General features: G+C 36.6%; 1 protein-coding gene across 1 annotated transcript in view; it reads right to left on the bottom strand.

Moving 5' to 3' along the window:
* The window catches only part of LOC112309221 (EGF-like and EMI domain-containing protein 1), a 195,070-nt gene that overhangs the window by 87,698 nt on the left and 83,802 nt on the right, over positions 1-23,570 (bottom strand). Inside the window, 7 exon segments of the mRNA XM_053919362.1 lie at positions 2,166-2,297; positions 4,235-4,426; positions 6,585-6,707; positions 10,469-10,522; positions 10,525-10,605; positions 15,384-15,506; positions 17,393-17,512. Of these exon segments, the coding sequence (XP_053775337.1) occupies positions 2,166-2,297; positions 4,235-4,426; positions 6,585-6,707; positions 10,469-10,522; positions 10,525-10,605; positions 15,384-15,506; positions 17,393-17,512 (825 nt within the window).

Below are 23,570 nucleotides of genomic sequence, written 5' to 3'. Positions count from 1 at the left end.
TTGGACAGAGTCTTACAATAACAAATGAAATAGTCAATATAAAGTCTCTTACAAATAGAGTTCTGAAATGTGCTATTAAAAGTAATATGTGATAGTTTTTAAATTGTTTCATTATAATTACTTGGTAAATTCTTAAAACATCAAAGCCAATATATCATTATAGACCAATAAAGATACTAGGCTAGAAGATCTACTCAGTGGGAAAACTAACTTTCCAGATCTCTGCAGAATGTTCTTTTTTAAAATTTCCCTTGCTGCATTTGAAGAGCTGGGACGCTTAAAAATATGGGTAATGAATGATTGGTCACTTCCATTTACTGCAGTTTACAAGGATATTTTAAAAATGTTCTCACTCCTCCTTTTTGTTAAAGAATCAGTGAACATTTTGTTTTTCACTTGGATTCTTCTGTTTTCATTTTTGTAAAATAAATTGAAGAAAGACAGAGAGGAAATGCAAAAAGAAAGATATAATCTTCTGCTTTCAAGGACAGGTTGTCCTGTATAGGCCATGGGAAAACTTTAAAAATCCTCAAGTTTTCTAAAGCCAAAGAAGAGGTCATCTTATCTTCATTTTATTAGCAAGTTCATTTTCAGTATGTCTATATTTATCTTGTATCGGATATGTTATATTCTGATGTATTTGAGATACAGGTTTAGTTTCATTTCTCATGATGCCATGTTAAAAATCAAGGGCTTGGAAGATACATATTTACCAGCAAACTTACAATATAAGATAAATATTTACTTCCTTTTCATCATGCAATAACATTTATTTGATCCCAATTTTATGTAGCCGCAGGTCAATACAGCTGAGTGCTTCAATACTAAGTTTTATTCATCTGCTCATTCATGCAGCAGGTACCTCCAGTTCATACAGACATGGGCAGGACCTTGCCAGTGAGCTCTCAGTCTAGTCAGGGAAATGGCACAGGAGCAGAGCTGACTCTAGGCCAATGGGGAGAGAGAGAGAGAGAAACTTCAAACCCATGGAAATCTAAATAGTTGTGGTTAGATTGGGGCCGTTGAAAAAGTTTCATACAATCAGTGGCAATAGACAAAGATGGCTGCTTAGCACAAGGCGAAAAAATGAGAAGTGCAAAACAATAAGTGGTGAGTGGCTAGTTTGTTGGAAATGATAAGCTGGGCAAAGAGCGGTGATTAAGATAAGAAGCAAAAAGGGTTTGGAAGGGCCTGATTTTAGGTGGCCACCAGCGAGCAGGCCAGAAGCATGCGCTTTACATGTCAGGAAATAGGACACTCTTAGAGGGATTTTTGAGCAGAAGAGACACAGGAGCAGGGGGATGCTTGAGGGAGGCCCTCAACGCCCTAACCCGTAATCTTGGTGAAACCACTTCACCATGTTGTGACTCAACACCTCTATTTCCTAATAGAAATGGCATGTGTGCCCTTTCTTCCTACATGCAGGCGATTCAAAAGAAAAATCTGCCCATGCCATCATCCAAGCTAATAACAAAGACTAAGAAAACCCTTCTCTTAAAAAATTTTAAGGTAAATTGGAAAGAGAAAGAGGAAACAAAGATAGTTAATATATTTTGTTTTTATTACTTGGCAGGTAGTACCTGCAAGTATACCTCCATTTAAAATATAAAGAAAGCATTTACGAGAGGTATTATTTTTTAAATCTTTTATATTTTTATGAGGGACATGTAAAAACTTAAAAGTGTCATTGGCTATACTAACATGTTCTGAAAAGAAAAAGAAAGAAAAAAAAAACACAAACAGAAAGTAGCAGCAGTGAAGCAATCCCATTAATTGCACTTTGTAGCACAAATCCTTTCTTTCTTTTCCTTATTGGGAATAGCTTGCCTGGGCTTAATGATTTATTTAAATGGAGGGATTTTTATAGGCCTAGAATATTAGGATCCTTTATTAACTTTTATGTTCCATGGATAAACAAGAAACAGTACATCAAGTTTCCCAGGGAACATAAAATCTCTCCTTTTAATCACATGTTCAGTTAAAAACCTCAGTGCTTCACGGGCATTCTTTATGCACAACAAATAAATTGATTTTTCACCCACATCAATGGCTTTCCTTGTTAAAACAATTTAGGGAGAATACAGTATAGGAGAACCCACCAGTAGTTTGCCAGCAGTAAAGGAGAACATATGACCCTCTTACCAATTCTTCAGGGTATCACTTACTTTCATTACAAAGAACACCACGCCAGCCCGCTGGGCAGGAGCACCCCCGCTCCCCTTCCCAGCATCTGCCTCCATTCATGCAGTCCTTACAGCTCAAGCTGCAATCGGGTCCGAAGGTGTCACCTAAACAGACTGCAACATGGAGATGAAACGTTTAATTTCACACACACACACACACACACACACACACACACACACACACACACTCTTGAGTGTTGTTCCTAGAGTCCCAGAAAAAGACAGCAAGAGAGGTCTTTTAAAACAGAGTTTATTTTACATTTTTCTAATGATACTACTGACATATAGTCCCTAAAGAACACTTAATAAAGTAAAAAATATGAAAAGAAATTACATTGATTTCAGAACACAAAAAATAATCAATGTTTCTGGCACTTGGTGCTTTTCTTCCTAGGCTTTTTTATGCCAAGTTTTTTTTTTCTTAATAAGATTTTTTAAATTGAGATTTAATATACATTGAGAGAAGTGCACAAATCTCAAGTGTGCATTTTGTATTTTTCCACAGTGTAAAAAAACCCTTTAAATGCCATCCAGATCAAGAGCTGGCATATTGCCAGCACCGCCAAAACTCCAAGGTGACTTAATGATTCTTAATCATTAGCTTTGCAAATTAAGTGCTATCCTGATTTCTATCACCCTAGATTGTTTTCCTCCTTTTGAACTTTAAGTAAATATAGTTGTAAAGTATGTACTCTTTGTATCACTCTTCTTTCATTCAATATAATATTTGTGAGACTCACCCTTATTGTGTACACTAGTATTTTTTAAGGCTGTATAGTATTCTGTTGTAAAAGTGTATCATGCAGTGTTTTTCAATTCTCTTCTTGAGGGAAATTACCTTCATCTGAATAAGGATGGAGAGACTTGGTTTCAGTTATCTTAAGAATTACTTCATTTCAAGTTTTGCTCCTATTTCTAATGGGGTCTCTCAGATGTCTTAGTTGAAATTCTGCTATGTTGAGCCAGCCTTCTCTCCTTTGGCCAAGGCCGGGCTGCAGCCTCTACTTCCCCAGCACCACGACCTGCTGATAACTGTGCATGGCTCCTTGTCCTCTGAGCAGCTGTCTTTCAGATTTCCTGGTTTTCCGCCTGCACAGCCCACCCAAACGGCTCAAGGAGAAGAGCTGCCGGGATGGTCCATTTCAGCTGTCCGAGTCTCTCTTCCCTCCAGATCTTGGCTGCTCAAGTGGAGACTGCCATGGTGGCCCTGAGCCCTTGCCATGCCGACTGGGAGTCCCGAATGTGTCAGGAGTTTCATTAGGAAACATTAAAGCATTTCTACTTTTATACGGATGTCTCGATTGATACTAATATTATGATTCAGGATGGCATAAAAATATTTCTGCCATTTTGCTGAATGCACTCCAAGGCAATTTTCAAGCCCTGACACAGTTAAACTACAACCAACTGAGGGAGGCCACAGAGAGCAGCTCTGTTTGACAAAGGAAAGAAAACGCAGCCGCAGACTGGCCGCAAACTGCTCCTTTGGAGACAGGGCGTGCTGATTTACCTCGGTCAGCAGTGACGTGGGCTTTCCTTCCGTGGGGAGGGTACGAGAGAAACTGCTCACAATTTTAAGATAGTTTCTTGGTCCACTTGAACATATTAAACAATTTGTTCTAAGAATTCTAAAATATAAGGAAGGTCTAGATTTTAAAGCTAGTTAAAGTAAATTTTTAACTATATAAAAGTGACTGCTAATGGAGTTTTAGTAGTCAGAGCTAGAAGGTGCCAGTCCTTCTCCCCATTATGTTAATTTAAAGATATTTTTCAGCTCCATTTCACCGTATCGTACTTCAATAGTCCCCACCACCCTGCACCCCCACTTACCTCTATGCGTGCCTACATAGTGCAAAAGGAAGAAAGATAAAAGATGATAGATTTGCTAGGAAGCTCTGAAGAATTGATTCTGGCCCCATTTTTCTTTCTAACATCACGTTAAAACATTTGATGGTATTAAATATGGATAATGAGATTGTCTGTAAGAGAATTTACATGAATTCTCTAACAACAAAAGAAGTGACTACAATGAGATAAACTCTTTTACTCACCAACTTTGGGCAAAGCAGCCAGTTCTCAAATATCTGTTCTCTCTTCCTCCTGATCTTCTTCATCTTGGTGGGTGGGAGGCAGAGAGGTACTAACGTAATGAAGCAGTTGAGGTGGGCTCTTGAACAGAAGGCCTGCAAACCTCACAACTTCTAATGCCTCTTCTTCTTCCTCTAACTCATCATCATCTAAAGCTAAGACCACACAGGAGAATACCTGGATTCAACATGCTGTTTCAAAGAAGGAAAAACTGAGCAAGGGTGGATGAGAGAAATGAGAGTTTGAACTAGACAGCCAAGGCAGGGGGCTGCGGAAAGAGAGAACTCTTTGAGGTCATTTCAAAAAGTCCATTGTAAATGAGGGTGAGAAGCAGCCAGCACAAAGCTCACACTGCAGCAGAGAGAACAAAAGGGAAAGATCTCAGCCTGTGAAGACAGAACAGGGAGGACAGGTGGAGGTAAGGAAAATGTGGTCTCCATTGCTCCTGAACAAAACAAGGGTGGGAATAGTTTAGAAGAGACACACTAACATTCTTCACAGTGACTTACCGATGCAAGTGTTTCCATCACCGCCAATTCTGTAGCCTTCTTCACAAGTACAGTGGTATGTCCCCACAGAGTTAATACACACTTGGTCACAGGCTGTGCTGACACCCAGACACTCATCCACATGTAGGAGCATTTAAACAACGCCTGCGTTTAAGCACTGGGAGATAACAGACATTGTGAACCCATACGCATATTTGTGTTCCTCTTGGCAACCCGTGACAATGTATTGCCACATAGAAAGCATAGCTCTGGATGCTCTCTCAGGTTTATCCTGTTAATTTTTTTTTCTTTGACTCATTTCCAAGTTTACTGCAGTTCATCTACATAGACAAGGTCTTTCTGAGACCTTGTTCATTAGATTTTGATGAAGAATTTAAAACTTAAAATAAATTCAGTGGTCTCAGGCTGTGCACCATTTTGCATAATGTTCATTCATTCTTGAATTATTCAGTATCTGTGATAAAGCATGTATTCCAGGCATAATTCTGTACAGGGTTTGTGGGGAATTTTAGAGATGGAAGAACGCTGAGCCTTGATCTCACGTTACCTAGACTTTGGCTGGTGTGTTCACAGTAGTCAGTGTGGGTGCCTAAGCTTTGCTTCAGACTGTGATCCCTTCTTCATTCGGGGGCCTGCGCCTGAGTACGTGTATCCATACTGTACAACCAACACTTGGCTCACGCTGCTTAAGAGCAGATGGTTGATGAAATTCAAATTTGGGGGTCCCTGCTAATTGGATGGAATATGGTAAATGATAACATACTCTACTGTGTTTAGAATATATAGATATCATAACTGTGTGTTATCTACACTGCAAGGCAGAGGAGCTTGGCATCTATATGGAGAAATATACCTATCATCCTTTACATAATTTAAGAATTTGTTTCTTTAAGCAAAGAAACACAATTTTTTTCTAAGGCATAATATTCTTAAATACTTTGTTATTAAAAAGGTGAAAATCATCTTCTGTTTGCTTTGATTTAAAGAATAATGTGGTTCAAAATAGTGGTAATAATGATCATAAAATAAAAATTTAGAGATGATATATTTTTAAAATAAACTTTAAAAAATAACTTATAGTAAAGATTTAAATGAGCTGTTCTTAATGTAATGATTAAGAAAGTGAATTTACTCATTAAATCCAAACTCTCCTATGAAAACAAATACATAATCTAGAAATCATCTGAAAATGTAAGTGAACCAATTTTAACAAATAAGTTAGAAAATTATAAAATGACATCTTCGAACTTGCATTAGCTCAATTAATATCAAATATATAAAAGATTCTGATATGGATTTGGATTGTGGCAATGAACTGGCAATCCTTTTGTGACTGATCTCTAATTAAAATGACTTTCAGCCACCAACTTTCTAATTCCAGTCAAGCTTGTCACGAGCGACTCACATGACTGTACCATACCTTGCAAAGATCTCTCACTTGCCCATATATATTAAATTAGGTAAGAGAGATTATGGGCCAATAAGTATTACAATAATAATAGCTACCTTTAGTTGAGTGATTTCTCATTGTCAATCACTGTACTAGGCGGTTCACACTTATCACTTGCCTTAATTTACCCATTAATCCTTTTATTGTCTTCACTTTATTGGTGAGGATCTGAGGCTCAGAGAGGTTAGATGTGCCCAAGTTAGTGTGATAGAAAGTGGTAGAACCACACAGTAGTCCAATTCTCTTGAGGGTCAAGGCCTTCCCTTTCCCATCCTAACTCCCTTCCTCGCAGGTTCCTCCCTTCACCGAGTGCCCCAGCACATCAGCGATGTCCTGTGGGCCTCAGGGACATACCGTCACATCCACCACCGTCAGTGCTGATCCGAAAGCCTTCCTGACAGCTGCATTCATAGCCCCCTAGATAGTTGATGCAGAGCTGTGCACAGCAGGCTTCTCCACTGCCACATTCATCAAGGTCTGAAGGGGAAAAGGACACTTCTGTTGTTTAAAACTCAGGAATTTGCCTGGCCTAGAGAAGTGCTGAAAAGCCTCACTTCTAAATTAAAATGGTTTTACTTATCATTTTCTATTCCTTAGGCTACATAGTAAAGACATCAAAGCAACTGTAACACAAAAAGAATAAGGCCCGCATTTGGGTTTTTGTTTCTTGCATGCTTCTCCTATGCCTGTTATTTTTTTTAAGTATGTAAATAATCTCCAAATGCATTTATAAGCACAGGAAAATAGATCTATGCTATTTTTCCAGTTTAAACAGCAATTTGACTAAATAAACAGAGAACTTGAAGAATTAAAAAAAAAAAAACAGCTTGAAAAGAAGAGCCCACGAAACCCACTCAGTGAACATCTGATAGCCGCAAAGGGGAGGCGGTCTTAGACTCTATAAAGCGTTCGTTCTAGACTTCAGATGAAAGAACATTTGAAAGCAAAAGGAATTCACACACATGGGAAAGGAAGTGGCAACCATAATTCAGAGAGTAGACAATCTTTTTAAACATTACGTTTTAAATTACAGAATATTTCAGAGCATTTCCTTGAACTTTGAGATGATGCTTTGACTGGGATGCCTGGGGTCAAGGTTTCCTATTACCATAGGTGACACCATTACCCTGGCATGTTCTGTCAGATAAATAGCTTTTTAAGTGGTGTTCTTTAAGTCTCCAGTCAGTACTATTATTCCAGGATTCTACAAACCTGAATGTTTCTCTGCAGACATAATTGGCCCCGGGGAAAACGAAAACGCACCAGAAAATGTCAAATGGAAACCCTTTAGCCAAAGAACAATCTATTTGGCTTGGGTTTTGAGGTGATCATTTCCAACATAATGGGCTAAGAAGTAGCAACAGACTTTTCACCCACTGCTCCCCTGAGGCTAGAAACCTGGGAATCGTGTTCAGGGCTTTTGGCTATAGGCCCTTGATTGCATCCACCCTCGTGTGTTTGCTGAGCTGTTAAGCTGGGTGGCCTGTCAGTGCTGAGTTTACAGAATAACTACTGGAGCAGCCACATCGAAGGTTAACGCCCCAATTAACCTTGGAAAGGGTGCCAATGTTAAGGAAATGCAGACAAAAGAAAGGAAGGAATGAAAATGCAGTCAATAGTCTAAGGTGAGGGGTCACCATAAAAAATCTAAATGAAGGTCATTTGGACACAAAACACTCTTTCTCTTGCCAAATGTCACAGGCAGTGTTACAAAATTCTAGGTGATATTTTTGTCCCTCTCATATTAAAACATCTTTTGTCCTTTGGATTAAATAGCATGAATAGAAAGGGCAAATTACCTTAAAAAATACAGTTTATTTCATCTAAAATGTTATCGTTTATATTTTTTAAAATAAATTTTGAAGTATTCTCAAATACTAGCAGGGCCTTCACACACGTAGGTCCCAGGATTCCTTGTTCTCAGCTACTAGGAGCACAACTGTATCACGATTGGAAATGAGTTCTTCAGGCTATCACTTTATGATACGTTTTGGATTCCTCTTTGTTATCATTCCTCGGGGGGATTTCTAGCTTGTTTCGTGTATGCCATCCTCAGTCTGGAACTCATCTGAAACCTCATTCTTCTTATGTCACAAGCCTTTCTTAAAATGCTGTGCGCCTTCAACCCTGACACGACAGGTTCCCTAAATTCCTTGACTTCTTTTCAGATCTAATTTGGTAAGATCTTTGCTTGCTTATTTTCCTATTTCATTTTCTTCCTCTCTGATAATCGTGGGTTTTTTTCCTGCATTGGCCAATATGCCGTATATTGCAACATTACAGAGAAATTCACCTGTTCGTAAAACTTTAGCCTTAATCAAAAAAGAGGGCTTCAATTATAGCCGGGCAAAACAATGAAAGATTTCACCTCTGACTTCAGAAAAGCATCAAAATTAAACTGTGAAAAAAACTGACCTTCTGTGTATGTGCCCCATACATAGTCGTTGAATAAACTCAAAAGGCTGGAAAAATTTTTTTCTAATAACCAACACTTGTTAAATGTAGTAAGCTTATTTGCTGGTCTGAAACTTGCATTTTGTATAGCTGTCTTTCAAATTGTGTTAACATATCTCCTGGTTTTAGCCCTAATAAATTTTTGTTTTAAGGTAAGACGAATTGACAATTTTCAGACTGGATGAGTTATTTTTACATTTATTGGTATGTTTTCACACACACACACACACACACACATACCCTAAAATAAGCTAAAACGAAAATTCTTTAATTTCCTTCATGCATGAATGGTTTTACAAATCATCTACGGCCTTAATCCATTCTCAGGCAATAAGCAAAGTATGTGTGTATACACTCCCCCCCAAAACGTCATTGCCTTTCCTATAGTGAATATTTTTTAAGAGTGTTATGTACTGTCAGGAAATGAAATAAACTTGAGCCATAAACAATATAACATCATGTTGACTGCTGAAATCTCATAAATATGTAATTTTCTACATTTTTAACCCTGTCCTGTGTAATTTTTTCTAGTTATAAATAAGAATTTTACTGAATTGTGCTTTTCAAAGAATAAGGAAAGCCACCAAATTGGATGTAAGCAAAACGTTTAGTGAAAAGACAGATAGGAAGGAAGCAAGGGAGGGAGGAAGAAAAGAAGAAACCCCTTTATTTTTTCTAGAGATACAAATATTGGCAAGGTAGGAAAATATAAGCTTATTTTTCATTACATAGAAGTAGCAAGGAAAGCTACACATTTCATTAAGTTAACAACTGAGGACTCAGAAAAATACAGGAGGCAATGCTGGGCCAAGAAATACAAGTAATGACATTGTTTTGGTTAAGTAATTTATGAAACCAGAATACTTCGAAATTCCTTGAAGTTCACTCTGTCACATAATTTGGGATTAAAATAGTCCCAAATACTTAGACTTCTGAAATTCATGTCTTCTTTCATAATACTCCAGTAACCATACTGAGTAGTATAAAATGATCAAAGATTTTTTTTAGTGCTCATAATTTTTAGAAAGATGATATAAATTATCAAACAAAAAATTTGGTACATAATTCCTGAATGATGGCAAATTGCTTTATAGGGGCTTGTAGGTGCTTTCAGACCCAGAGCACATAATGATGTATTTTGCTGCTCACTATCCCTATTTTTAGTAGATATTCCCTTTTCTCGGAAGCCCTAGATTCAATATTTCATTATGAAGCAAGGCTGGAGTGGAATTTAATTTTCTCATTGTCACAAATGATACAAGTTCTCATAACATGTTGGAAAAGTTATGTATTCAAAATGGGTTTGAGCTGGGATTTCTGAAAAATGCTATCATTTAAGGTCTTCTTTTGGAGTGTAGCTTCCTGCAATACCAAAGTTGAACATGCATTCAAATCATCACCAAATTGAAAACGAATACCCGTGTTTCGTTTCTGCTTGAAGTGGAGAGAAGTAGAGTGCATGGTAGCATGTGTTATTTGAGTTACAAATTACACGAAGTGGGTAGATAGGCCTTGGAGTATTTTCCAGATATAAAACTAAGTCCATACATTTTAGTAAAGTGTTTTTAAAGCTCCTTTAACTTCAAAGTAAATATCCAAAGATAATGATGTCTTCTGTCAAGTAATGCTTCTTTTATATCTCTCCAGTAGCCAGAGACCCTGTTCAATTTATTTCTCCATGCAGTTGGAGAGCGGTGGCCCACATTCCAGCAATAAGTATTAGAGAAGAAAGGGCTAAATGAATCCAGGACCACTTTGAAGGAAGAGCGTTTCCCATACATTACCTATGCATGTTTTCTCATCTGCATCAAGCTGGTATCCATGGTTACAGGAACAACGGGCCCACCAAGTGCATGTTCACAGTGATGAGAACAACCACCATTGTTCTTTTCACAGCTATTGACAATTTCCAATTCAATCCCTTTCCAAACAAGCAGAAGAGGGTTATTAGCATAACAACAGAGAAACCTGAATATATGTCAACAACAGGTACATTCTGTTGGGAAAGCTATGACAAATTTTATTGGAAATTTATCAACACTCTCAACATATAAAAGTAAAAGTGTGAGGGCTATTAAGCATTGCAAATGTCTATACAATATCAAAATATTAATAAAACTATAAATAATGTTAAATTGACAAAGTGACACAGAAAGGTAAATAATCCCCCTGTGGTTATCAAACACTTATCTTAAAGGACATTTACTTCTGGGAATTCTCAATATTTTCAGGATATAAAAAATATGTGTATTGAATCCTTAATCAGAAAGCAAATAGGTTGTTTGCCAGCTGACATTTCTGTTCTCAAGCTAATGGTATGTTATTATCTGTACTTTTTAGAGGCTAGGAGTACATGAAAATACTTTAAAAAATAGACTTGGAACAAAAGCATGAACACAAAACCAATGAATTAGCTGATCATATTTAACTAGTATCAACTAGTATCATGTTCATGTGCTAATTAGCTTTGAGGTATATGAGAGTCACCTATTATACAAACATACTATTATTCTGTGAACCAATTTGCTGATCCCAGTGCATGCTAATTTGGGCATTTTGGGTGACATCAGCCTCACCATATGTACGCCAATTGTACCGAGCACATAGGCATTTAATCAATCATTTCCTACGGGAGGAAATGAGACATTTAATAATGCTTTGAATCAGTGTTAAAAGTATGGAATTTAGGTACTCTGCTGTTGTTACCATTGGCCTCTATTGTTTTTCATTTGTGTTGCTTGGACAGACCTCTTGTTAATAAGAGTGTCTGCATTGGGTCATTTCCTTCCATTCTTAACATGGGAAGCTTTTCACATAAGTAAGATGGGAAAGAACAGGGCAAGGGTACTTGGGGTTGTGGTACTCCTTGGAAGTCTGTTATCACCATTGAAACTGCCTGGGTATCTGCTATAGTTTCTGTCCAGGTGCAGTGCAGAAATAGTCCTCCCTCTTCCCGGCCTCCAGGCGATGGCAAGCAATGGGCCATGTGTCCCAGAGCACCTGGTACACACGCCTGTCATTGAGCTTGTCCCTCTGCTCCATCACCATCCTCTGTTACCAAGTTGATGACAGGTGTTCAAAAATAGGTTTTGAATAATTGAACACACAAAAGAAGGATTATGCTAATTAATTTATTGTTGAAAATAAGAAGCCCTTTGGGTCTAGAAACAACTATCGTAGATCAGAAAAATTAGAAAACTAAAGAAAAGATTGAAATAATGCAAGGAAATGATATTTTTGTGGTATGTTAACATGTACTCTTTAGGGAGACATCTTTCAAACTTTGGCTCTTATTATTTTTCTGTGATCAGTGCAGCTCAAAGACTTCTGGTAGTAATTTGCTTTAAATGCAAATAACATTATTGTAATGTCATTAAAAATACAGGAGACTAACCAAGGGTATGCTCACATCTATAACTTCCCACTAGGAGTAAGCTAAGATTTTGCATCCTTGATACAGATAATGTATAATCATACACTCAAAAAATTATACTTTGAAAAACTTTTAAAATGACCCCTGTAGTTTCTCATAGGCAGCAAAGAATTATTATTAATTATATACATGCATTAAGTACATATGGAATTAAAGTTCAATTATATATTGCTTGGGAATTTGGGGAAAATCTTATTTAACCATGCTAAATCTGGAATGTTCTAATTTCTAATCACAAGATAGTGATAGTTCTTTACAGCACACTGTAGGGAGTTGATGTTTTGAGAGCCTCTGCGAAGCGAACATATAAATATAAAATACTGTTTTCCTAGGAAAGTGTTAAAACAATATTTTCCTAAAATACGCATTGCTATATAATGGACACATAATCCATTGTTAAACATCACCAGGCTCTGAAAGCATTTACTCCACCTACAGGTTTTGAAACAACTCAAAATACCAGTTTTTATCAAGTAAGTTTTGTATATCAATAAATATTGAAGTCTGGTGAAAGCTGCACAAAGAATTTGGCTAGGCAAATATTCACATAAGGGGAATAAATATAAAAATATTATTCTACTAAATGTATTCAACTCTAGGGAAAATTCCTTTCCCAAGTAAATTCTATAGAAAGCCTGTGCCTCATAACTCATTAATAATGGCCTTCTCTTTCATGATAACTGAGAATTCACCAGTCAGATTACAAGAGATTTTATTTCATACATTTGTAAAATGCTCTTATACCTCTGGCCACATTAAAAAGCCAAAATATTAATATATTAATAAGAAAGAAAAACTCATCCATATTTCTCTCTGCCTCAGGGCATTAAGAGAAAGGCTCACTACAGAAGTTGTATCTTTAGTAGTTAATTCTTCTTTCCCTTTTTATTTAGTTTGCTCTTTAAAAGGCAGATATCACTATAGCAAAACTGCACTGTCTTTAAGCAGTAGAAATATACCAACAGACTTTAAGACTTTACTGACAACCCAGGCATTACAGAAACAGAATTTTATGCAGTGGAGGAAAATGAAGAATTTAGTGACTCTAAGAATGTCTCTTCATGATTGAGCTAAAGTAAGAACACAAAGTTATTTATTCTACTTATCACTATCTTTATTCTTCTCCATTAATTAAAACTGATAATACATAATGTATAAAAATACATGATAAAGTTTAAAGGATAGTATATTTGGAGCCTAAAGACTCAAGTTCAAATCCCTGTCTGTCACTTATTAATTTTTTATCATTGGATCTTTAGCTTCAATGATAAATTGATAGTTTACTGAGATGGGGGGAACGGGAGAAGCATCTTTTGAACTGAAACTAGAAATCAGCAGTTTGTGGGGGGCCTATCAAGTTTGCAATGCTTAGTAGTCAAGCAAACAGAGATGTGGAGTACATAGTTTGATACCTGCATATACACATGTGGTTCAAGGGAAAAGTGGAAATATAAATTCAACATTGAGAGAGAGGCCAAAGATGGAGAGAAAAACATGCAAAGTGTAAAAACAGGGAAGAAAAGAAAGTATTCCAAGAATAATGGGGGTTAGTCAACTGTATTGAAAGCAGCTGAGAGGTCACGTAGGGTGAAATTAGAGAAGTTAGCAGGCAGTCTGGTAACCTGGAGTTCATAGGTGACTGCACAGAGGTAGAGGTGATAATCTAATTAGTCTGGGATGACGAGAGAATGCAAGATGGGGAGAAGACACTGATAGAATTATGAAATGAGTGCTGTGAAGATGATCAGATTAAAGCTCCAGTGGCAGGTAGGCTTAGCAGAGGGTACTCCAGAGATAGGACATACCGGACCACGTGGATACGCTGCTGAGAATGATCCACCAGACAATTGCAAGAGCAAAGACCTTCAGATAATGAGAGGGAATGGGACCCGAGGTGCAATGGAGAAGACAGTCTTGGACAGCACATTAACAGGGGTGGAGTCTTTCCCAAATAACTCTGCGAGCTATTTCCCATCAGTCGCTAGCCTGTCTGGTAGTTTGCATACATCATACTGATGACATAAGAGGCAAGGTAAGGATGAAGGTAAAAGGGGGGTGATAATAAAGATTTAGAAGAGAAAGAAAACATTCAACATTCATTTTGATGAAGATGAAAGTGGACATGTTCTCTTAGCATAGCCTTGAGAAGCCATATTTGCTTACCCATTTGAGATTTATGACTTTAAAATAAAACCAGTCAACACGGTTGCATTTCAAACCTAGAACACTCACCTGCTAAGGTGTAGATATGAAGTGGAGAAGGAAGGGAAGAAGTCACTGAGAAAAAGGTAAAGTCTGAAGATGAGGAAGGAAAATGAATTATTGATATACCATGATTACATAAGAGGCAAAGATAAAGAAACCATCCAAAGAAATAAGAAAAAAATATTCTGCCATTTGAAAAAGGAGGGAAGAAGTAGAGGGTGGGTGTGGATGGGAAATATTGAGGTGGAGAACGTGGAACTGGAAGGAATCTGTAGCAGATGGTGTTAAGCTTCGTTAAGTAGGAAGCACGTTCATCTACAGATGATCAGCAGACCAGTGGGGAAGACATGAGAAGGAAATAGCTGCAATAGCTATGAGTAGCAGCTAATAACTCAGCATATTAACATTGTAATGTGTCCATAATAAGGATATATTACATTGCATAACTGAGCCTAGGGGAGGAAGAAGCTAAGGTTAGGTGGCATGTATCACAGTAGCAGAGGGATGAGTCCGTGAAAGAGAATAAGTTGGAAGGTGACGTTTAAGGAGGCAGAATGGAAAGGAATAAAAATGGGGTGGGGGGAGAAAAGAGCTGACATGAAATGTACTCTTTAGAGCAAACAGTGGGTCAGTCATTTTGCTACAATCTGGAGCTCTTCTTGTACTGCTGGTTCCTTCCGTCCTGCTAGCTCTTTTTTCTTGAGTTTTACATCGACTAGTGTTTTCTAGACATTGCATGGCAGAGGTGATGAAGGGAAGCAGACTTTCTGCAAGGAGAGCCATGGGTCCAAGAGAGCCCCAAGTCAGAAGACCTGAGACTTAGTCCTTACTGGCTACACTGGGGATCATTACGCCGACTATTTGCTATGGACTCTGGGCCCATTTCTTTAAATTAAAAGGAAAGGGTTGAACTTCTAAGCTCTCAGCCCTGCCCCACCCTTGTGGAAAACAGTCTCAGGAGCTTCACTTTGACAAAATATTCAGTGTCGTTCTTTTATTACTCTTGTTTAATACTTGTCAAATGCCACACATTTCCAGGGCTGTGATTCACTGCCACTTACTGTAACACTGTGTTCCGTCAGCCCCCAGCTGGAAGCCAGGGTGGCAGGCACAGGTGAAAGATCCCACTGTGCTCACACAGCGATGGCTGCAGCGAGCCAGCCCTCCGGCACACTCGCTTCTGTCTGCAGAGACAGACACGCAGTGGCTATGTCTTTGGAGGCTGCATAACGATTTGTGTATAAACTATAAAAACGAACTTATGCATTCCTTCCCCAGCAACACTCAACATCAAGTGTACCTCAAAAATACCAGAAAGGCTCTGTGTTTGCAAATAAATTAACTGCTAATGACAGTCATTCTAGTGTCAGTCTTATGCTCTCAGACACTTATTTCTATTGCAACCTACCAGTATCTACTAACTGGGAGAAAGAGAACACAAGCAATAAAAAGAGACATTATCTGTCCCCTAATAATATGGGTAAGAAGCCATTCTAATTTGTCTTTAGGGGTATATTTCATATTCGTCCCCCAAATCAGGCATTGCCCTGATTTAAGGGAGTCAGTAGATAAGGCAGATTCGGGGCCTTCATACGTAGCAATCCACGCTGGATGCTGGACGTATGATTGCCACTGGGCCGTGCTATTTAAACAGCCATGCCCTCTCTTTCTCTGACACCAATAGCCAAGTCCAGTCGGTGTCACTTCATTTTGTGGCCCAGGTAGTCCCTGCTCCTTCCCTTTAAATGGATAGGTCTCACCATCATTTTCCCACCAGAATTTCTTCCTTTTGCTGCCCTGCCTGACATCCTTACCAGGGAACTTGAGAGAAATACTCATCCTTGTAAGGTATTTGTAAAACCCTAGGCAGTAACTGGAGGACAGACTTTCTAGGAAGAATGGTATTAAATAAGACTTTGAAAGAGATTATATGTGGATAGATATAGGTATATGCATATATTTATATATGTACATATTTGTCAGTTCCCCACACATATCTAACCAGAGTCTATTCTGTGGCAGGCGCTGAGCTTGTGAACAGAGGACCAAAGCAGAAATGTTTTCTGTTGGAAAAGTGGGTTCCCATAGTCCACAGAAAACTATGTTACCATAGTTTTGACGTAAAGGAAAAAAAAATCTAACTTACACCAGTTTTTATGTTTAATTGTTTTTCATTTTCTCGAAGTGTTTTTCAGTCATAAGCCAGGAAATATTTTGGTATTTTCATAACTAATCCAAATACACTGTTTCTCACATCATGATAAAATGAAGGATTCTATGATTCCTCATAAGTTATTAAAGCAATGACTGTCTCACGAGAATGGCTTCATTTATCAGTTCTGGACATGAAGTAATTTATCACTTATCTTTCAACCGAAGTATGTCTGTTTTGTTATTTCTAGGAAACAGAAATATGCAGCCTTGTATTTATAGAGGCCCTTTCTCCCTCCCTCCCTCCCTCCCTTCCTTCCTTCCTCCCTCCCTTCCTCCCTCCTTCTCCCTCCCTCCCTCCCTCTCTCTTTCTCTCTCTCTCCCTTCCTTCCTTCCTTCCTTCCTTCCTTCCTTCCTTCCTTCCTTCCTTCCTTCCTTCCTTCCTTCCTTTCTTCCTTTCTTCCTTTCTTTCCTTTCTTTCTATCTCTCTCTCTCTCTTTCTTTCTTAATTATCCCTATTTCTGATAACACTCATTAGCAGTCCTTGCTTTTAAAAGGTTATCTGTACCTTTTGTAGCCTACAATAAAAGAAAACAAACAAATAAACAAAAACCCCTCCCTGTGTGGTTATGCGAGGCTCTGAAATATCAATTCTGGAATTCACTTCAGAATGAGAAACAGAAAACAAATGGCATTAATTCTGAAACTATACCGGACCTTTTTTTTTTGGTAATTAAAACTTTCAGAGTTTTTATAGTATCGTAAAGTACTTTTCCGAGTGATCAACTAAGAATATAAATGTTCCATTTTAAGCATAAAAATGAAAACACCTTTCTCCTAGTTGTCCTAACTATTCAAACTGAATTACCACAAAATTTCATACAATTACACAATTAAGCTATCAGATTCAAGTTCCTACCTCTGCAAGCCTTTTTGTCTTCAGACAGCTGGTAGCCTGGGTGACAGGCACACCTGGCCACTCCGTTCTCACTCTGACAGATGCGGGCACATCCATTCCCACCTGTGCAGGGGTCCATCTCTAAAAGCAATTAAGCAGCGATAGTTTGCAATTAATTAACTTTGGAAAGATATACAGAGTGGAAGGCTGGAGAAAGGTGAAGAAGGAACTCGGGCCACTGGGTTTCTCACATAAAGACATTGAGGACTCTTGAAAATTCTTTCCCACTTTCGGATGGGATTAATTCATCAAAACATTTCCCACTGTGTAACTTGAACTCCAAAAGTCTGAACAAATCTAAACGTGGATCAAGGCCAAAGAAGTGTCTTGATTTCACTTTTCCCAAAAGTATATTTGCTGCCCGAAGTTAGCAGAATCTCTGCCATTCACCTTTGCCTCCCCCCCTTCTCTCACCATCTTTTCTAGAACATTGAGCAGCAGCGTCATCCTTAGGCAAATGTTTTTACCTCCTCTAGACCTCCTCTTTCTCCCTGTGTTAGTGCAGGACCAAATGGAGAGACATGGGAGAATCTTAGCTATAGTTGCTCTGGAAATGAAATAAAGAAGTTCAGAACCCACTGGAATTAGTCAGCTGGCCTCCTACTCACCCTCACTTGCTCCTGTCTTAGTATTAGTTACAGTCTCTGAAGGTCCAAAGTAATGTGAAGCCACATGCTGTGTCCGGAGTATCTCCGCGCAGAGCTCACTGAATTCATGAGGTAAGACTCTGGTCTGACTCTGTGAAGCCAGCCTTGTCCACATTCCACCGCACTGCCGGGATGGGCCTGCAGAGTTTCTGCCCCTGTCTTGCCCAGTACTTAGAAGACTGCATAGAACACAAAGAGCAGGACAATACATAAAGCTAGCCTGTCCCCACATTCTCCCACTTTTAACCCAACTACCACCATGCTAAAATGCTTTTATGCGTTCATTAGTTTCTTATTAATCCTTCCAGCCTATGAAAATATGTTATCTATCTATTATCTATCTATCTATCTATCTATCTATCTATCTATCTATCTATCATCTATTTCAGATGCAATAGATGCTAGTTTGCTCCTTGCTTTTATGGTAGGAAGAGATTGAATTGAATTGGTAGACCAGGTTGGGGAAGTATTACCATTTGAAAACTATTAAGTTGTTTGATCCTTGAGCGTGAAATGTCTTTCCATTTACTTCAGGTCTTTAATTAATTTCAACAGTGTTTTACAGTTTTCAGTATCTAATTTTTGCATTGTTTTGTTAAATTTGTTCTTATGTGTTTTTTAATCATTTTTGTGTGCTATTGTAAGTAGAATTGTTTCTTAATGTTACTTTCAGATTGTTCCTTGCTGGTATATAGAAATCCACTTGACTTTTATGTGTTGATCTTATTTCCTGAAACTTTGTTGAGTTTTTTATTACTTCTAACATTTTTTTTTGTAAGTGGATTCTCTAAGATTTTCTACATACAAGATTATGTCATCTCCAAATAGAAATATTTTAATTTCTCCTTTCTATTTTGGGTGATTTTTATGTTATTTTCTCGCTCTTTTTGCTCAGGCTAGAACTTCCAGTACAATGTTGAAGTGGCATGGACAGGTATCCTTGCCTCTGTTCCTTGTCTTTGTTCAATTTATCAGGTTGAGTAAGTTCTCTTCTATTTCTAGTTTGTTGAGTTACTTTTATCATAAAAGGGTTTTGATTTTGTAAGCATTTTTTTCTGCATCTATTGAGATGATAATGTGGATTTGTCCTTTATTCTGTTGGTACAGTATATTACATTAATTGATTTTCAGATTTCTCAACCTTGTTTTCCTGAGATACATCCTACTTGATCATACATAGTATATGTTCCCTACTATACATTGTTGGATATGGTTCTCTATTTTTTTGTTGAGGACTTTTATATTTCATTCATATGCATATTCATATTCGTCTATAGGTTTCTATCTTATGAAGTCCTTGTCTGGCTTTGGTATCAGGGTGATAATGGTTTCATGGAATGAGTTGGGAAGTGTTCTCTCTTTTTCTTAACTTTGGGAGGATTTGTGAAAAATTTGCATTAATTCTTCTTAAACTACTGTATTTTGCCATGTATAATGTGCTCCTGTGTACAGTGTACACCCACGTTTTTGGCCCAAACTTTCAGGAAAAAAGCTTTCATTTTAATTCTTTAACTCATTTATTTACTTATATTTAGAAACAAAACCAATGATCACATTCCAGGGTATTATTTTCATATGGATATCTTTATGGTTTTCTAGAGTTACACTTTTAATGCAGAAGCATAAGTAAAAGAATTAAAAACATTTATATAGATACAGAATTAGTACTACCCGTGTATAATGCACATCTTTATTTTTCCCTCAAAAATTTGGGCAAAAATTTGCATATTATACATGGCAAAATATGGTATTTGATATAATTTGTCATTGAAATCATCTGACCCTGAGGTTTTCTTAATGGGAAATTTTAAAATTACTAATTTCCTCTGTTTATTATATGTGTAACCAGAGTTTATATTTCTTTAGATGACTCTGTCAGTAGTTCTTGTCATTCAAAAATGTATTTAAAATATATTTGTGTAGATTAAAGCAAACATAATACAATTATATTATTGTGTTTGTTATATATGACAATAGTAGGGAACAATGAAATATTAAGAAATGAAAGCATATTGTTGTAATGTTCTAACATTATAAATAAGTATCATTTTGAAGGTAGACTGTGATAAGTTAATGATGCATATTGTAAATCCGAGAATAACAACATTTATTTATTTATTTATTTATTCATTCATTCATTTATTCCCACCCACTCCCTGCCCCCTCCATGGTCACCATACTGTTGTCCCTGCCCATGGGTCTTTTTTCTTTTTTTGCTCAATCCCTCCATCACTCAACCCCAGGGCTCCAAACTATCATCTGCTTTCTATCTATGAGTCTGTGTGTATTTTGTTAGTTCAGTTTGTTCATTAGATTCCACGTATGAGTGAAATCATGTGCTACTTGTCTTTCTCTGATTGGCGTATTTCACTTAGCATAATATTCTCCAGGTACATCCATGCTGTCACAATATCCATGCTGTCACAAAAGAAGAAAAAGAAGCAAAGTATAGTTCAGATAAATAGAAAACAAACAGCATTCTCATAGATGTAAACCCATATAGAAAAATACATTAACTACAAATGTAAACTACTCATAATAAAAGGTAGGGAGTTTTAGACTTGAAAAAAAGCAAGACCAAGTATAGGCTATCTACAGTAAACTCACTTTATGCAAAAAGAATAAAATATATTTTAAAATATACCATTTTTTAAAAGGATGAAAAGGATATATATAATAGCAATAAACCAAAATATCTGAAGGGGTTATGTTAATTTGACACAAAATAGATTTTAGGCAAAGTTGATTAGTGTGAGAAGGGGCATTTCATATTAATATAGGAATAAATTTCTCAAGAAAACACAGTGCCATTCTAAGTGTGTATGTACTGAATAACAGAGCTTCAAAATACATGAAGCATAAATTGATACCACCCAGAGAAGTAGACAAGCCCATACATATAGTTGTATATTTCAATATCTACTACCAATAATTCGGAAGACAATCAACAAGATAGACTTATACAACTATAATGGCAATAACAACTCAAAAACTATTAAATAACTTAATTTCCATTGATAACAACTTTAGTCAGTGATTACAGAATATACAATTTTTCAAAAACATTTTACCAGATAGACCATATTGTGAGCTAAAACCCAAGTCTCAGGGGATGTGAAGTGATTATAGACATAAAGAGTATATTTTCTGATCAAAATGGAAGTAACTTAGAATACAAAATGGCATTTAGAATTTACCCAAATGTTTAGAAATTTAACAATGCAATTCTGATATCCATGACTGAAGGAATAAATCCCAAGGGAATTAGAAAGCATTGTAAATTGAATGAAATCATTATTAATATGTATAGGGAAAAACTAAAGCAGTGTTTAGAGAAATGTATAATTTAAGTGCTTATATCAGAAAAGTGGTAAAGTATAAAGTTTAGAAACTAAAAACAAAGATCAATCCAACTCAAAATAAATAAAGAGAAAAATAATAAAGATAAGATTATAATCAGTGAAATAAATAAAACAATGGAGACAATCAATGTGATTTTGGTAAGGCCAATGGAATTGACCAACCTTTAGCTAAACTGAGTGAGGGTAAAGGCAGGGCACATATTAATAAGAGAATGCTATGAATAATCCTTGTAAATATATTTGACAGTTTATATGAAATAGACAAACACCTTGTAAGGCACAGTATATTACAATGTAGTAAGCAGACTCAAGAAGTAATGCAAAGCCTAAATAGCCTTATATTAATTTTTAAAATGAGTTAATAAATAAAAATTTGTCATCAAGTAAAATGCTAGGGCAAGATAGCTTTACTGGTGAATTATCTCAAACATTCAAGTAAGAAATTGTACCAATTGTACACAAACTCTTGCAGGAAATAGAAAGGGGGAAATACTTCCAATTCACTTTACTGAGCCAACATTACTCTGTACCAAAACTAGAAGAAACATTACAAAAAAGAAAACCATAGAAAAATAACCCTAATTAACCTAGATGCAGAAATCCCACATAACCTCTTGACTGACAAGGCCAAGTTTTGACGAGAATAGAACGTAAGGAACTCTCATACACTGGGTGGAAACATAAAGTTAAATAATTCTGGAAGACAATTGGGCAGTATTTTATAAGGCTAAATATGCATTTACCATATGAGCCAACCATTCTACTCTTAGGTATTTACTTAGTAATAAAATATTATTCAGTAATAAATAGGAATGTGCTACTAATATAAGCAAAAACATGAATTTCATAAACCTTTTGTTGAGTGAAAGAATACAGACATAAATGATTACATACTAAATTATTCTTTTTATATGACACCTTAGAAAACACAAATATAACATATAGTGACAGAAAACAGATCACTGATTGTTATGGTTGAGGGTAAAATAATTATCCTGGAAAGAAAATAAGAGAAACATTTACAGTGATGCAAATATTTACATCTTTATTGTTGTAATAGTTATATGGTGCATTCATTTAAGTGTGTAATAGTAACATTGTTGCACCTTATTGAATGTAAATTATACCTTAAAAAGTTGAGTTAAAAATGAGGACCATTTTTGTTTAATAGTTATGTTTTATATTAAATATAGATTGACATAACTACTCCATTCTTTCTATGTTCCAATGGATTTTAGCCCCATTCAAAACAAATACCATACTTTATTGCTTAGTAAATGAATATCAATGTATTAAATAAGAGTGTGAATAATTGACACTCTCCTCACTTTCTCTTATAGAGAAGCAGTGGTTACAACCTCACTTATTTCCTCCTCTCCCTGCCCAGATGGTCATTGTTCTGATGAGCTGATTGACAGATCTTTTTTTTTCCAAGACGCACTTTCATCCCCCATGAAATATTTACTGGTGATCTTAGTGATGGCTTACATTATTGAGAGCAGCCCATTTTTCCTCAAATAGCATCCCCTTACAACAGTAGTTTTAGGAGATGCTAGTAGAAGTTATATAATAAAAATTTCCAACATCAAATAAGCTTATTAAGGCAAAGTTGTTCTCCACTAAATTTCTCAGAGACTTTAATGTGTTATAATGCATTATAGTATCCAAAAGATGATATGGTTCTTAAATTTGCCACCCTTATTGACCACGATTCTCTGTTTATTGTAAGCCAACTCAGTAAGTTACTGTTTTATAAAACAAACCTGGGGAATGATGGATGATGCCATACATTTAATTCTTATGTTATGCAAACTTTAAGAGATCAATAACAGGACACATTCTTTGAGTAGATTACAATTTCTTGAAGACAGGAATCTGACTCATATACCGGATATCTTCATCTGCCTACATAGAAGAATCTACATCGAAGGTGCTTCTATATAGATTCTTACATGCTCATCTGTCTATACAGAAAAATCTGTATACAAGGTGCTTCATGAACTGTTGTTTGATGTGAAAAGGGTGTAGCTATCAGAAATTTTGGTTGTAGGAATTGGTCTTTCAGTCATTCGTTACTTTGAATGAAAATAGATGCACACTAGTAGTCTCCAGCTGCATAGTGGTGAATAG

This window comes from Desmodus rotundus, chromosome 2 (assembly GCF_022682495.2).
Source record: "Desmodus rotundus isolate HL8 chromosome 2, HLdesRot8A.1, whole genome shotgun sequence".
Classification (NCBI taxonomy): Eukaryota; Metazoa; Chordata; class Mammalia; order Chiroptera; family Phyllostomidae; genus Desmodus; species Desmodus rotundus.
This window is presented reverse-complemented; position numbering and strand designations above follow the sequence as displayed.